Source organism: Pagrus major, chromosome 12 (genome assembly GCF_040436345.1).
Source record: "Pagrus major chromosome 12, Pma_NU_1.0".
In the NCBI taxonomy this organism is placed as follows: Eukaryota; Metazoa; Chordata; class Actinopteri; order Spariformes; family Sparidae; genus Pagrus; species Pagrus major.
The window spans coordinates 2,826,796-2,844,052 of record NC_133226.1 but is presented as its reverse complement, the minus strand read 5'-3'; the positions used below and the strand labels follow the sequence as shown (position 1 = coordinate 2,844,052).

The following is a 17,257-nucleotide window of genomic DNA, read 5'->3' as shown; positions in this document are numbered from 1 at the left end:
TTTGTAACATAACTACAGCACACAGCAACATAACAGCTGACAATAAAGGGGTGAATTATGATACTTTTAATCTGCACAGAGTAGCAGATCATCTGTTTAGTAGCTCTGATAGTGTGATTGCAAGAGTAACATCTTACTATCAAAGTCACTTTCTGAAAGATTAGTAGCCATTGTCAGTGAGCAAGATACACGTTCTCAATTCCAATTTGTCAAATACAGCAGCTGGGTCAGTGGCTTTAAGGGTCAAACTATGACACTCTTCCTACCTCTCTAGTAGGGCTGTGAATCTTTGGCATCTCATGATTTGATTTCGATTTCGATCTTTGGGTGTCCGATTTTGAAATAGATTTTCGATTCAAAATGATTCTCAATTCAAAATTAATTATCAATTGAATGAATAACAACAGGGGCCATATTTTTAGTATTTTGCTGCTTTATTGTGTGCTAAACCAATTTATTGGTGTCCTTAATCTAGTATAATATGAAACACAACTGGAAATTAAGATAAATGATCTGCAGCCTTTTTATTTTAAAAAGCTAACAGCATTAATTAATGAATTTGAAAGCATTCATGCCTGTATGTGGATAACAAAATAAGGGGGTGTGCTCTGCTGTGTTATTAACGTAAGTGCTGTGGTGTGTGTTTGTTAACTTGTTAGCAGTTGTCAGCTGGTCTTGTTTGTTACTGCTAACCGCTGCTCCTCTCCATTAATGTTACGTCGTAATGTCTCGTGGCATAAAAGGAATCTCGAACATGTGGCCTACTTAATGTTCATCTTGCAAAGGTAAGTATTCAGTCATTAAATAAGAGAAACGCTTGCAACCGCTGCCTCAATTGAAGATGAACTTCAAGATAACTCTTGGGTGTGCGCGCTGTAAATTGTTTTTAGTTCCGCCTTTTTCATTCTGTCAACACTAACGATTTTTGACAACTGTGAACAGATTCTGAATTGTGGGAGATAAGAATTGCGATTCTATGTGAATCCATTTTTTTACCCACTCATACCCTCTAGTGTCAGTTTCACACGCGAAGGGCTCTGCAGTCAAGTTAGCAATAATACATAATATGCAAGGTCTGGTTAGACTTAGACTAAAGATAATGCTTGCTGACTCTCAGTTTGGTTAGGTTTAGGCACTAACATTACTTGGTTAGGGCAAGGAAAAGATCATGCTTTATAACTTTGTTCAGTCTCGTACCTCACATTTTGTTAGTGACTTCAGTATGTCACTTAAGTTGAGTAATTTAAGTGTGATATTTGTTTATGTAATGTAGGGTTAGGGTTAGGGTGATGCTAGAGTGATACCTACAGTGTCAAACTTATAAGCTTAGGGCCACTGACCAGGCTACTGGATTTGACTTGGTAGTCAGAATGGGCTGACTGTGGCCCACCATTGGCAACAGGCCTAAAGTTGAGGAAATGTGCGCTGTCTGCAGAATTATATGTAATTAAATGGACAGCTGAAACAGGTGGTGGGATTGAGCTCTCCATATGAACACATTTCATCATACATTAAAACATCATAGAGACATTTTTTCCAATTTTGTGGACTGGCAGAAGCCCCATATCAAAAGAAAATGACATATCATGAGTGATAGCGACTTACTCTGCCCCCCAGCGGTGGTCACCTCTGTGGAAAATGACCAAGTTGGAATCTGTGTCGAGGGCAAGTCCTGAGACCTGACCCAGCTGCAGAGAACTCTGTGGCCAAGCTGAGACTTGTTCCAGATGGTAGTCTACAACACACACACACACACACACACACACACACACACACACACACACACACACACACACACACACACACACACACACACACACACACACACACACACACACAAACAAACAAACACACAAATTAATGAAAATATGGAAAATACCTCAAAATGTTAAAGTTCCTGGATCCGTCCCTTTATCCGGATCTGCACTAAAAGTTAATGTAGTCTATTTGGTTACTTTTATGTTGCCTTACTTTTAATTTACTGGCATTTTCCAGCCTCAGATACACATTTCTTGACAAGTGCACATAAACTAATATGAGATACAAGAACAAAACTCCCTTTTTACTATTTAACATTGCTACACAAATGTTTTGGGCAGCCACCCTTCTTCAGTGTGTAGTCTGGCAATTTTAAAATCAATACACACAGGTGATGTACTTATAGGTACTTAGAAATAGCACAAACACATACCAGCAGGGGGAGCCACAAGCTTTTGAAGCACAGAATCTCACAATATATGTAACATAAAAAATCACAACAACACCACAGAGTTCATATTCACATCATAAGAAACAAGCATATGAAATCTCATAATTCATCCATTAAGAATGAGGGAATCTAGGAGGGGTATCCAATAAGCCTCCCTTTGAAGAGAGATTCTGTCCCTATTACTACCTTTAGGTCTAAGTGTGAGCTGAGTGCATTGCGTCTTATTGATTATATTTTAACAACTGCACTAAAAGGGCAGGTATTTTTATATGGAAGGACATGTTTCTTTATCTGACTTCTTTTTTTCTTTTTGCCATGTTGCTGCATTCTCAGATCTCAGCAGTTAACATGGTGACAAGAGCTGCAGGACCAACTATTTTGCAAGGACACAGAAATCAGTTATGCTGTGCCCTTTCCCAGCGTGAAGCAGTGCAATTATTGATCCAAATTGTCTCAATTGGCTGCTTAAGGTTAAGGGACCTTGAGCTCTTTTTCATGCCATGCCTGAGCAGTTTTTGTAGTGTGAAAGGGCATTTTTTCTTGATTAGGGGGGCATCCTGGAGTGCCACTGTGGTGAAGGGCTGTACTTGGCCTGCAGTGGTGTTTCAATGAGTGGAATGTGTCAAGGTTTTCAAGTACAACTTTGCATTGTAACAAGGTGAACAATGTTATTAACTTCATCTGTCAGGGGTTTTAATGCTGTGGCTGATCAGTGTATCCCTGGTCACACAGGAGATGTTATACCATCTTCCAATTTTGTGAGTGAAAACTATGATGAATATGATTGTCAACAAACCTCTTTATACATGACTAAGACAATGATGATGAAGATGAGACGCCATCAAAGATGAACTGAAATGAAAAATGCTAAACAATATATACAAATTTTTATTTTATTTTATTTATTTATTTTGTTTTTTTTTGTTTTTTTTTAATACAAAAAATCTATTTCTTTGTATTTTTAGGTCAGGTCAGGTTTTCTTCTACCGAAAAAAATGTGCCGTGTGCTTACGTAAACTTAAAGGGACTTCAACCTTTAATCTAAAGACAGATTCTGTCTTTTATGAAACACTGGTTTTGCAAATATTTTATGAGGAAGGAAACCAGTTGAAACGGAGCAAAGCGGCGCACAGCGCAGCGCAAGTGTCATTGCTAGTTTCAGATTGAATGCGGTTGTAATTTCACACCCAGCGCCCACGTTGTGTAAATAGCAAATGTACTTGCACCCACCTGTGCGCGCCTGGGCGTGTTGGTCTTAAAGTGCCGTGTGGTCAGGCGCACTGATGGCATATTGCTATCTTGAGGCAGCAGAAAGAGACAGCGCCATAGACCAACAAAAAGCTGGTCTAAATTATTAAAAAGAAAACTATTTTAAACATTTCCACGAACAAAGTCATGTCACTGTGACAAATACTGTGGCACATTTAATCAACAAAACTAAAAGCTGTAGTTATAAACTAAGGAAACGAGTCAGGAGTTTTAATAAATCAAATAAGTTCATCAGCTGTTCCATGTGCACAAATTTGCATGTTAATGTACAGCAGCGCAGAGAAGGGGCTTGGGGTGTGTAGCTACCCCCAGCACAGCCACAGCACCCCCAAGAAAATTTCTGTGGTCCAGTCTGGCCCAGTCTATAATCACTGCCATCTCAGAAAAGCGCACAGATGATAAAAGGAAAGAAATCAGAAAGCAAGCAGAAGGCCAATGAGCAAAAACAGGAATTTAAAGACAAACTTCACTACAAGAGAGAAGGCAGGCCCAAACAGCACAACATCTGGAGGGTTCTGTTGTGTAGGCCCAGTCAGAAAGAGCACACTTAGACAGCATGGATGACCTGAAAACGCACTCTTTCTATCCTGTTAAAGACAGGCTGTGAATGGAGATGAAACTGCGCTTTTCAACAGAGGCAAATGATGTACTCAGAGGTGTGCAGCCCTAAGCTCCAAACACATATATTTTCTAGACAAACAGTGCGTACTGCTCATGGTCCGTCATTATGGAATAGGTGAGGAAAGCTTATCTGCAGAGCTGTACCAGGCTCGCCGGCTACTGCAAAGAAAAGAAGAACAGGGACACACTATCACCAGCACTCAGGAGTTCCTATCCCTCATGAAGCCATACAGACATGTATTTACAGACTTGTAAAAACTGATATGCAAATCTCTGACAGTTCCCGTTTTTCTTGTCTGCATCGTTTGAAAAACGACTTGAGGAACAGCAGTGGGGACTCTCGAACCAGTTACCTGGCACTGTTGGCTATAAACACTGAGGGAACAAGGGCCCTGGACAGCAACAAAATCATTGATGCCTTCGCACTCAACCACAACACCAGATGGATTGTTTTGTTAATAAGTCTTATGGTAAGTGCATGATTGTTTTTTTCACTGTGCTTATAAATTCAATGAATATATATTTTTAAATATATATTATTTCATCATATATGGAACAGAATACTGTTGATTAGACGAACCTGTGTCTGTAGCATAGTTGTGCAAAATTGCATATTCAGAGGTGTGTTCATGTTGAGTCTTCTCAATGATCATGTTGTGTTTAACAGTCAAGGAGCCATACTGTGTATGTACACACGTGTGTATGTGTGTCAGGGGTGTTGTAATAGAAATTTAACTGTAGCTATGGCACATTAATGGGAAAGCCTAAATTTCAGAGCACCTTCACTGAAAAGTCGATAGCACCAGCAAAAGAAAATCTCTGGTGCTGCCACTGCTGGAGGATCGCTGCAGGTAGTGTCATTAATATTTTCCTCATTAAGGACATATTTCTCATCCAACCCGTTATTGATCAGGATGATACTTTTTATGACCCGTCCTATCTGATCGACGTACTGTGATCCGCGCACACACAGAGGGACGCTGCAGTGCTCCTCCTCCTCCTCCTCCTCCTCAGTTTAATATCAGTGTATTTTTTCATATGCAGTCAAACAGAGTTGGGACAGATGATTGTGAAACGGTGGGGCAGGCGAGGACCACATCCCTTTCCCTCAGCCAAGACGAGAGCCACTGGTTAATATGTGCTGGTCCTGGCGCACCTGGCTCTTAAAGGGAATGGGAGACGACCCTCGGATTGGTTGATTTATGTTCCGCCCAAAACACACACATGACTAATTCAGAATCTAAATACCACCTCTTTGCACCATGCGCCACACATTGCGCCCAGATTATTTGACGTTTAACTAGCAAAATGGACTTGGATACACCCTAAACACACTAGCGTGCTGTGTTTTAGACCGTCTAAATACTGTAGGGCCAAGGATGTGTTTCGGTGAGCAACTCTGAATGCAAACCTAACTGTACTGTGTATAAGAAAACTCCACAGGGTGCCTTGTAAACAAGCAAACTCTTTGCACTAAAGCCAAAACACACATGGGTGTCAGTTGTTTCCCTGAGGCAGATAAACAGTGTTGAAACGATGTAAGGTTGGTGTCGACCAGTTTGAATAACATATTCATGAGGGACAGCAGAGAAAGGGATCAAGAAAAACTGAGACAGAAGTGAGGAGGCAACACAACAGCCAGAGAGAAAAAGTAATGTGGAAGATTTGTTCCTCACAATAAAGCCCTGATCTAATAATAAGGTGTGCTTACTATTCTATATATCTATTTTGAGACTGATTTAAAAACTGTAAAAAAAAAAAAAATTACGACTAGAACTTCAGTGACAGTTAACACTGTACAGATCTCAAACCAGAAACCTAATTTTAGTACCTAATTTATTGTACCCCTTATGGCAAAATAAATAAGCTGAAGTGGTGTCCAAACATATACAGTATACTGTGTATATGTAATAGTTTAAGAATATTGGACCACTCAAAGAAAAAAAAAAGGGGGGGTGGGGGGTGTTTTCAGTGTCAATGACAACAATAAAATAGCATTCAGGACCCACCTTGTCCTTCAGCTAGCACCTTGCTTCTTGGCGGCTTGGCCGTGGCCTCAAGCTGATGGAATTTGTGGACTCTGTCCCTCGCCAAGACAGGATGCTCCCTGGTTTGGAAGTCTAGTCTGGCATTGAGAGATCCCAAGTCTTTCTTTTGCATTAAGCTATCCATCTGAGCCACCAACTCAGCCTGGGCTGTCTCGCTGGGGTTGTACTTATGAATGTGAACTATGTCCTTGCTCTGGCCTAGCAGCTTGGACATAAGAGAATAGAGGTCACCTGCACAGACAGACAGAAAGACAGACAAAGGACAGAAAAGAGTGCAAATAAAGGACAGAGACTATAGGCTACAGGCAATGTCTTGCTACACTGTGCAAAATAAGGTGTTCAAAGGAAGGTTGGTGAAATATTTCATTGGGACAGAGTTATCGAAAAGATAAAATACAATAAATATTTATTGTCTGCTGCACAGCCTTTAGTGGTAGACACTACCAAGCAGAAAATAAGGCTAAGCTGTGGACCCATTCTATGGGACAGTGAAGAGTTGGCTCCAAAGAAGGAAAGGTGTTAGCCAGTAGGAAATCAACGCAGAGAAGAAAGGACAGGAATGACAAGTCATGCAATTTAAAGCTGGTCAATAAAATGATAAACTACAGTACAGTGCAACCTTTGCATACATTATCTCTTCTACAAAGATATTTCAGATGGTCAGTTGAAAGGATACACTTATATTTTTGAGAAGGCTCATATGATCTTTTTTCATAAGGTTTTGTGTTGCGATATTAAAAATCAGTATTAGAATTACTGGTTCCACGCACCAGTCAAGTTGCAGTTTACAACTCTGTCAGTCTAGAATCATTATAAGGCCTATATGATGAAAACTTTGAAGTGTATTTTTGGCAAAATGGGAGTTCTCACTATATTGACATGTATGATTCAGTGAATAATTTCACCGATGGATTTATTGTTCTTTTTCTTATCCACTACAGGTTTTTAAAGTTTTAAAAATTTTAAGTTTCGGAAAGTTACTGGCCTCTCTACCACCTTAGACAAGGAAAGGAGAGGACAGGTGAGGAGAGAAAGGACAGGAGAGTCCTTGATAAAAACAAATGACAACGTGGTTTCCATCTGCTTGTTATTCTCCTGTAACCCTTTTAGTGCTCTTGCTATGTTCTTGTAATTTTGTTTTTCTCTTCTTACTTTCCTACTCTTTTTGTTCTTTTGTGCCTTTTGTAGTATTTTGCTTTTGTCCTGCGAGTTTTCGGCATGAGCTTTAATTTCTATTTTTGTCGCCAAGTTTAACACTTAACGGATTCTATTACCACTTTATTATAAGTTTTATACTTCATTGTGGCTTTTGTTGAGGACTTTGAAAGTTTTGTGTCGTTCAGCCAGCGCCAGGTCTTTCAAAAGTTATCCTGCAAAGCCGATAACAATTTTTGCCATCAACCCACCAGAGAGAGATCCATGCAGACTGCACATCTGCCCTGGCACTACACGATCACTACTAAGCTACCTCTAGTGAAAAACTCTGTTGGCAGACTTCCCCTGTTGAACAACTGCACAAGACAGCCCCGGTAGAATTTGTCACCTGGCAACCGCATGTCGCCTCTGGGATACAGGTTTCTGACCACCGCATCCAATGCTGTGGGTTCTGACCAAGCTCATCTCGTGCAACAGCCTCCACTGCTCAAAGTAGGCACGAACCATCTTCTATAACTGCTCGTGACTCGGTTGATTTCGAAACAACAACAACAACAACAATACTGACAGTAATTCAACGTCTAAATTTTGCATCCTCATTCAGCATCAGTTATCAGTTATCAATTCACAATCATCACCTTGATTGTTTGTGTATGTTAAATATTCATATTTGATGACGAATCATTTCATTTCATTCATTGGATTCGTATTTAATCAGTTAATAAATATTTTCATTTAGACCCAGTCGTTGCTCTGTTTATTCCTTTGGAGTGAAGAACTCAGATAAAGTATTGATAATTGGTTTGGTTTTATGATGTACACATGCACCACCAGTCTTTTTTTAATCTTTCTTAAACTTTGTAAACAACCCAGTAAGATTACTATAAGCTGCCAGTTTTAGGCAGACATTCATTGAAGGTAGCTAGCACTGTCTCGGCAGTGGTGACAGAGCTAATGCATACAGTAGTGGGGCTCAAATCATGGTCAGCATTTCAACGTGTATACATATACAATAGAATAGCACTCTGACTCAACAGATACCATGCATTAGGCTACAATGGGTTATGCGACTGCACTGCCATGGATGGTCACTCCTCCTACACATTGTACATTATGTATCACACTCCACACACAGAGACACACAGACACACAGACACACACACACTGCACATTCTCTTGAGGGAGTCTCTCTGGAGTCAAAACAAAAATATGCTACTTGAAGAACACAGTAAGCGAGAGCATGAAACACTAGCCGAGGCCACAAAAATAACAAAGTCTGCACATTTTCCAAATTGACCCTTATAAAAAATATATCTAAACTCTGTCAGGGTAACGCTTATCAGTTCATTTTTTTCATTAAAAAATAAAAATAAAAAAAAGGAAAATTGTCTTCACAATGTATAATTAAGATTTTGGAGTCATTTTCCATTTTTTTGTTTGTGAAATATTGAAAAATATAAAATCGGAGAGGTTCTATGAACCTGGCTTCACTGTCACATAAATAAGGTAAATAACATGTTGGGGACTGGACCCCTGAAACCTGGACCACTACAGGACTCTGGTCATCAGTTGGATTTCAGCTTTTTTGCAGAATGGAAATAGTACAATCAGTACAGCATAGTGGTTCTGTGTTCTCTGTTTTATTTAAATAAAGCAAATAAAAACAAATATCTGTGAGCTGTTACTGATAGCTAGTATAAGCTAAAATCATTTAAGGACTCTAAAATGAGATCGGGCTACTCTCTGTGTGACAGTGGGAACACTAAACATCAACAGCTATAGTAACTGATATTGCTTTGTCACTGGAATCACGTTCACTGTGTGTTCAAAGTAATACGGGGCAAGGTTAGCCCGTTAGCTTGCTTTCACACTTTTAAGTGGGATGGCTGGGCCTGGTTATTTGAACAAAGCAACTGTATTCTTGGTTTTATGTTGGCGATTGCCACATGAAGATCATCCTCAACTAAAGAGCTGTGACCTGTATTTGTTCTTGATAAATGTCTTTGGCATGAACAACAACTTATCTCTTTGGGGCAAGTTGTTTTTATTCCTGTGTAGGCTGTGGGGGTGTCTCACAAATTTCACTGACCAATCAAGTGAACATTGCAAGAACCCAAAACCCCAAACTCTAAACTTTGCAGAAAAATAATTTTGACTTTAGAGCCAAAAGCACGTTTTTAAACCAACCTATTGATGCTTTTAAAATTCTCACTCTCACAAAGCATTGCACGGTCAGGCACCTGCATATATTGCTCAGTGACTGCAGCCATACTCATCAGCCTGCTGTCTTAGGTCAAACTTCTCAAATCTGCTGTCTGGTCCATGCACACCTCAAGATCTCTGGTGATAGAGCTTTTGATGCTGTAGCACCTTAGTTTTGGAATGCTCGGACAGCACCCTTATGGTTTGCTGACTCTGTGGTTTTCTTTAATAGGCAGCTTAAGACATGCCTGTTTAGACAGGCACACCGCTGTGCCCTAAGGACACGCTGCTGTGAAATCTCTCATCAGTAATGATCAAATTCAGCTATTCTTAATACTTATCCCAGTTCTGTAATACTGAGGTACATGTAATCATTTTCTGTTGCAGAGGAGCCTGTCAGAGCGATGTAAAGACAGAAGCAGAGTTTTTGCTTTGGGTTTGACACGCTGCATGTGTTTATGCATATGTGCGCGCACACTCAGGTCACTATAGAGGAATACGAGTACATCATATAAATAGTGACTTTTTCCCAAAATACTGCTGATTTTGTGGTGTTGGCATTTCAAATCTGATGCCTGCAGTGTGCCATAGGTGCTTTAAATGACGAACTTCAATTGAAGCGCACACAACATTCTGCAAAGTTCCACATCACATGATTTTTTTGTTTGTGCTGAGGTTAAATATGTAAGAAATTCCCACATTCGAGTCACTTGAGTTGCACGTTACTTTCTGTGGGAACACATCCTGAGGTAATAGCTGAGCTGAAAAGCAACTCAAAATTGAGATGGAAGGACTACAGTGTTAAAAATACTTTTTCTAGGTTGTTGTGGATGTTGGGGTAGGGGGCTACTCTTTCTATTCTACTACATTGTACTATTGTTGTAATGCTATTTTTTTGATGAACGTTAGAAACACTGACAGCCAACTAAAATACACCTGAAATTACAGGGCAGCTTGATTTTAGGTACATTTTTCTACAAAATGTTGCAGGAGTGCTTATAATATTGGTTTGCACCTGTAACTGACTCATTTTTGATTAATTTTGTAAGAAAAACATATACTTCTGGGGTTTTTCCTTTTTTGTTTCTCTGTGCAACACACAGCAGTAACAGGTCATCAATATCCATTTTCCAGAGTGCAGTGCGTGCTTGGCACAGATTGTTAATTGTTCATCAGTGTAGACATTTTTGAGGCTACTCAGTAAGGGTTCAGTAAGGTCGCTGGCTCGATCTCCTGGCTGCCCTGGATGTGTGCTGAAGTATCCTTGAGCAAGATACTGAAACCCAAATTGCTCCTGATGAGCAGGGTGGCTGCATGCTGTAATAAAATCTGCATTGCATGGCAGCCTCTGCCATCAGTGTATGAATGTGTGTGTGAATGGGTGAATGTAACAACTGTTGTAAAGCGCTTGTATATTGTAAATGCATAGTCCATAGACCATAGTATTTACCATAGAAAATTACCAGTGGACGACCAAAGTGGACTGATTTGAATTTAGGGGTGATCAGACACAGTTTTTTATAATTCTTGTGTGCCTCAATTGTAAAAATGAATAAAAAAATAAAAAAATAAAGAAAGAGAAATTAAACAGCCGTAATGTCCTGGAAAACAATGGACTCTAAGGAAGTTACTTGTTTTGTGACACAGAAATCTTAAATTTTAAATAAGGACACCTTGTTGTACAATATGGTTTATCTAACCGTTAAATTATATGCAAAACTGTGTATGCTCTGTGAATCCATACTAACTCGACGTTGGTTGACACACATTTGTTGACCCATAATGATGTCAGAGGCTGGACATATCAGTCACTAGTAAATGCAACAGGAAATGAGTACTAAAAGGGCAATAACAGCCTGAATAATACAGTAGTAGTGAAATGGGTTTGAATTCAGTCTGATTATTGGATAAGTTTTTGTAGCGCAACTTGAACTCACCCTGATCCAGAACCTGCTCTGCTTTGTTAGTATCCAACAAGGACTTCTCTTGATGATCTTTAGGATAAAAACAAATTTCAGTGAGAGAGAGACAGGTTCTTTTTGAAAATGGACATGAAACAAGAAAAGGAGGCATGCATGAAGAAAGGTGTGAAAAGTGAAAGAGAACTTAATAACAACACTTAATTTTAAGGACCAGGAATTTCATGGTAAGTAGCTGGTGTGGTAGGTGGTTATACAACCTAGGTATTTGAAAATTCTTTTAATTATCCCCAAATAGACGTAATTATTACCGGAATACTATTTAATAATAATAATTAATTCATAGTTGTTAGGCTATATGTGCCTCAGGACCGGCTTTGGTTTGTAATCAAACAAAAACAATTAGCTTTGAAGGGGATACTGCGTCTGTCATTCCTGTTATTATGAGCCTGCAGAGACACAGATAATGAGTTGTAGAATAGCCTATTCAATATCTGTAGAATTCAATTTAAAAGGAAGCCATGCATCCTCTGGACAATATGAGTAGCAAAATGCGCAAGGAATCACAAAGGGGTTTTCATTTTTGGTAACACAAAAGTACTTTTCTCACTAGGTAATGCTGCAAAGCAACAAGTTACTTTTTAATGGTAGTAATCTTGAACAGAACAAGGTACTTTAAAAAGTAACTCTACCCAACCCTGTGTCTGTCTATCTTCCCCTCAGCAGGCCACCAAATTGAAGTGAGTTGTTGCAGCTAATTTTTGAGGTAATTATTCTGATAATTGTTATTTTGTAATTACCACCTACTTATCATGACAGATGAGGACCCGTAAAATGAAATGACATGAAAGTGTTGCCCAAAAAAACCAAACAGTTAAATTCTAAATTGAATAACTTTGGTATGCAATATGAACAATATTTAATTCCTTTGTACCTGCTGAGCTTCCCATATGCATCATAGAGTTCATATCACCTGGACTGACAGCGATGGGAACATTTGCCTCAGCTGGAATATGCTGAAAAAGCTCTTTGGAGCCAGTCTCCATGCAGTTCATGTATGGGATGGCATGTTTGCTGTCCATGTAGTACATAATGTAGAAATTGCACATTTCATCATCAGAGGTACCACTGCAGAAAAAACAAAAAGGGATGAATGTATCACTCACAAACAGGCAGATGATCTTTGTGTTAACAGTGAGGAGTGGTGCTAATCTGAGTCATTGAGACCTTCTGTAACTGCCAAATACATTTTCATACTCTGACTACTGTCCATTGTTAGCTTTAGAGTCTTTCTGATAAATTGGCAATATTCAGCAACAATTGAGCAATGACGTTCAGAATTTAAAAAGTTGTAAGACTACATGAGCAATCAGACATTAAGGCTGGAGATATACTTTATTTTTAGCAAAGTGGTCATACGACAACCAGCTCCATTGTGACTGTTAGTGTTCACATGAACATTTCAAATGAACGCCACATAACTCACACGCACAGCAGACCCGCACACGCATGCAGACCCACACAGACACGCACACGCACAGCAGACCCACACAGACAGACAGACAGACAGACACAGACACACACAGACACACACAGACAGACACAGACACACACACACACACACACACACACACACACACACACACACACACACACACACACACACACACACACACACACACAGCAGTGTGGCTTGCTGATTTCTTTCAAAAGGATTTTTCTCCCATCGCCCATGACCCTCCAAGTCATGTGCATTTATGTGGTGTTAATTACTGAGGACGTGCACAGTCAGTACTCTAAACAGACACAGGATATGTGTGGCAGCTCTCATGCACATGCAAACCTGTAATTTAATGCGAGCATATCTCCAGCCTTGGTTTAAAGAAACGAGGGTGTGGCAGAGGAGAACAGACCGTTAATGGATAACCACAGTGCCTGTCTTACACACTTATGATAAATGTCTGTAAGATGTATTTCAATACAAAGACAGTCACAAGGGAGCAAACAAAAGCTCATCTATTACTGAAGTTGTCGGAGAAGATCCTTGTGTAGAACCAGTGATAAGGAAAAGGTACTTTTCAGTTACTGCAGACTTCCTCTTCAGTGCAGTTTAAAAATGCATTAGGAATATTGGCTTTTAAACAAAACTCACCCAATATAAGTTTTGGAGTTTCTGCCCTCACCAGTAAACACACATCTGGCTGCAACGGTGTCACCGTACTTCACATTCACCTCCTTATTTGCTGGATAGAAAGCCTGAGGAGAAAACACAGTCAGTGCTGGGCAATGACTCAACAGAACTTCAAAGACGGTTGTGATCAATATATTCTTTGTTGAATTCAGATGTTTAAGTCACAACAAGTTTGACCCACTTTTTCAAATTATTAGATTAGATTATAGATTACACTTTTTCACTGCTACCTTGCGTTAAAGCCAGGCATCTGAGTTAAGGTGGGTCACACACTGTCACCAGCCTTGAGCACAGACAGTATATGAGGTGGCAAGAAGGGAACATGACAGGAAAGAGGAAAGGAAGATGGCAAATATGACTGCAAAGGTGAGAAAGAAAGGATGAAATGAAGAGGTTAAGAAGGGGCAAATGAACTAAACAAAAAAGGATGAAGGATATCATGGGGGAGCTCTGGCTGTAAGCTATTATTTTTTATTTTATGTTACTGCAGTGCCACCATTACATTAGATGATACAACTGGGCACCTGATAGTTGTGTCAGGTAATGACATGTATTCAATAAAGAACTGCAAAAGCACCAACCCCCTGAAGTCATTGTTGGTGATTAATTGTGTCACATTCATTGAGACATTTCATTAGACTTTTTTGTTCTATTTGTTGGATATTAAGTTATTTGCTATTTGAAATGTTAGCAATTATTCACTGACTTGTTTTTGCACAAGCATCACATAAGAATAGTTCACAAAACATTCAGACTGTCAGAAGAATATGCAGACTGGACCTCAAGCCATGTGCTGAAAATGGAAATCTGACAACTCATGACTTTTGGTGAGATGATGTAGCTCTTGAAGCTGGAGAAAACTAGGAATGTATTCTGCTTTTTAAGGAAAGTTATGTTTCTGACAATGAAAAACAAAAAGAAATGAGATAAACCACTGTAGTGCGGCTTTAATTGGGTTTAAAATTAAAAAGAGATTTGAATTCTAATGGTACAACACATAACATCATCACATTGGAAAAGCTGGAACCAGAGAATATTTGGCATTTTGCTTAATAATTGCTTTAAAATAAATTATACAAATTGTAGATTAAAGAAATAGTTCAGCATTTTGGGAAATACACTTGTGCACTTTCATGCCAGAGTAAGATTGATAGCAACCCGTCGTACTCATTTGCTAAATATGAAGCTGGAGCTAACAGCCAGTTAGCTTAGCTTAGAAAACAGTGTGGACACAGGGGAAACAGCTAAGCTGGCTCTGTCCAAAGGGAACACATGTCAAACAGGGGACAATTTGGGGATATAAAGTAGTAATTAGTAAGCTTTGGAGATGTTGCATAAAAACTGGGACACAGTCGGTTGGAATACTGAATCTGCTGCTCCTGTTAAGACAAGGTATTAGAGTAAGGCCTGGACTGGGTTTCTGTCTTTTTTTTTTTTTTTTTGATGGTGAAGAAGCAGAGAGGAAGTGAGAAGAGAGATGGGTATGACACATAACCCAGGTCCCCGGCCGGACTCAAACCAGAAACAGTGAAAATGTGTATGCCACGTAACGGACATCTCATGTGAACACGTACCTGTGGTAGCTGAGGGGACTGTCTCCCAATCAGGCTCCACTTCCCGTCTCGGATCCTGTAGCCACTGACCACTTTACCTGTTACAAAAACAGTCATCAAGACTACCACAGATACTGCTAAAAGTTACTCTGAAACAATCTGCTGAATTATCTGATATAACTCACCAAGGTGGTGTGTGTGGGTCCTGAAGGCAAACGGGTAGATGGGATATGAAGTGTAATCACAGGCGACGTCTGCATTTGTCACTAACAAAAAAGAGGAATGTCAAAACAGGCCCAATCTGTACTGTACAGTTCCTTTTCTACCACTCCTATACTTCTATGCATTCCAAGAGCAACATTTGAATATGGACCATGTGGAAAATAAGGCAAATGTATAAGTGTTGGCACTTACTCAACACAAAGTCAGACAAGAGCCTTGCCTAAATAAAATAAATACACACTGGCCAAATCACATTATACGTCAACATGTGGGCTTTCATCGACAACAGTAGAGGGCTGTACTACAAAGCAAGATTAGTGGGTTAGCAAAGTATGTTGAGCTTAAAGGGGAAATATTATTTTCAGGGCTTGTACACATACATTTGGGTATCTGGAGTACCTACCAACCCACAAACTGTGAAATAAGACACCCTTGTCAATTTCTTGTGAGCTCTCTAGGTCAGACAACATGGGATTCAGCGAGCCAATTAGATTTTGGCCTCCTTCTTACAAAAGGTTGAGGCTCATTTGATAATACTGCCCACAGTCTGAATACCCCCAGCAAAGGCTTCAGAGCTACCTGTACGAAGGTCCAGTCCACCCCCCTATCACTTGTTTCTGCACTATGTAACTTCACTGAGAAGATATGATGACAGCGTTACATACATATTTACATATTTACGATACAACTTTTCAAGACATAACATTGTTAAGATGTAATGAGTTTTGTCTGACAAATTGTTACGGAGCTGGGATTTGTCTTTATGTTGCACTCAGAAACTGTAGCAAACTGCTGCCAAATAGCACAAAAGGCCACAAATTTACATCTTGAAAAAAATATACCAAACCTACCTCTTTTCCCTGGAAGGATAACTGTGTCCACAGACATGAGCAGGTATATGCCAGCAATGAAAGGCTGCCTTTGATGAGAGCCACAGTTAAGAGGGTAAGAATGCTGTTTTGGTCATATTTTGAATAATCTGACCTGTGATATTTACTTCCTATTTCTTTTTGTCAAACTATCTATTGCATATTCTTCCTGGTACTTCAGAGGAAACACACATACAGTAGTCTCAGAGAGAACAAGCTTAACACTGTGCCACTCTTTTTCCTGCCTAAACAGGCACCACGTTTTACAGTTCTGACTAAGATTAATTTCAGCATTCAACAGAAAAGTCATTTCTTTTAAGTAAATACTTACGGTTTGGATGTCATTCTTAAGGCAACTCCTGAACAATCTCTATGATGGTCTGCAGAACAAAATAAAATACAACAAAATAAAACTGCTACATTCGTTTTCATTATGTGCACTACAATCACCAAAGCTGACATTTACAATTACAAAAACAGAAGAGAAAGGTATGATGGAAATAGGCAGCTATACCATTGATAGACTATCACATCTGAATTTGAAAAGATAAAGGGATCATTGTTTTTATGTCCTGACTCATTTACATTTTCAAATCTTCTTTAAAAAAGGGAAGTATTTTACAATAACAGTTTGTCTTTATGCTGGTAGCCCTCTTCCCAAACAAAACAATAAAAGATCTCTGGTAATATTATCAGTTCAGTTCAGTTCTTCCCCCGAGAGTAAACCCTTTTCTTAAAGAAATCAATACAATAAACAAAACAACAATAAACATTTCCCATGCTATCGGTAGTTGAAATTGAATTTGATGACCGATTTTCAATTAAGAATCAGAAGTGTAAAATTTCTAGTTAGAACATCTTTTTAACATGATACCATCCAATTCAAAGCCACATCAAAGTAGACCCTTAAGTTGAACAACACGTCTCTCATACTGTGCCAGCAACAGTATGAGGTTCATTATGGTACGTTTTATTGTAGGGCTGTTGTATTGGATTTCA

The 17,257-nt window shown here is 39.3% G+C and overlaps 1 protein-coding gene across 2 annotated transcripts in view; it reads right to left on the bottom strand.

The window, feature by feature from the left end:
• pam (peptidylglycine alpha-amidating monooxygenase) overlaps positions 1–17,257 on the bottom strand; it is a 43,738-nt gene that overhangs the window by 16,044 nt on the left and 10,437 nt on the right. Inside the window, exons 9-17 of one of the 2 annotated variants that reach the window (XM_073477522.1) lie at positions 16,590–16,638; positions 16,241–16,308; positions 15,353–15,433; positions 15,189–15,265; positions 13,576–13,679; positions 12,358–12,551; positions 11,442–11,498; positions 6,109–6,378; positions 1,606–1,735 (exon numbers count right to left, since the gene is read on the bottom strand). In XM_073477522.1, coding sequence (XP_073333623.1) covers positions 1,606–1,735; positions 6,109–6,378; positions 11,442–11,498; positions 12,358–12,551; positions 13,576–13,679; positions 15,189–15,265; positions 15,353–15,433; positions 16,241–16,308; positions 16,590–16,638 — 1,030 coding nt within the window. The remainder of the gene's footprint in view (positions 1–1,605; positions 1,736–6,108; positions 6,379–11,441; positions 11,499–12,357; positions 12,552–13,575; positions 13,680–15,188; positions 15,266–15,352; positions 15,434–16,240; positions 16,309–16,589; positions 16,639–17,257) is intronic. The other variant, XM_073477523.1, reaches the window with a different exon arrangement.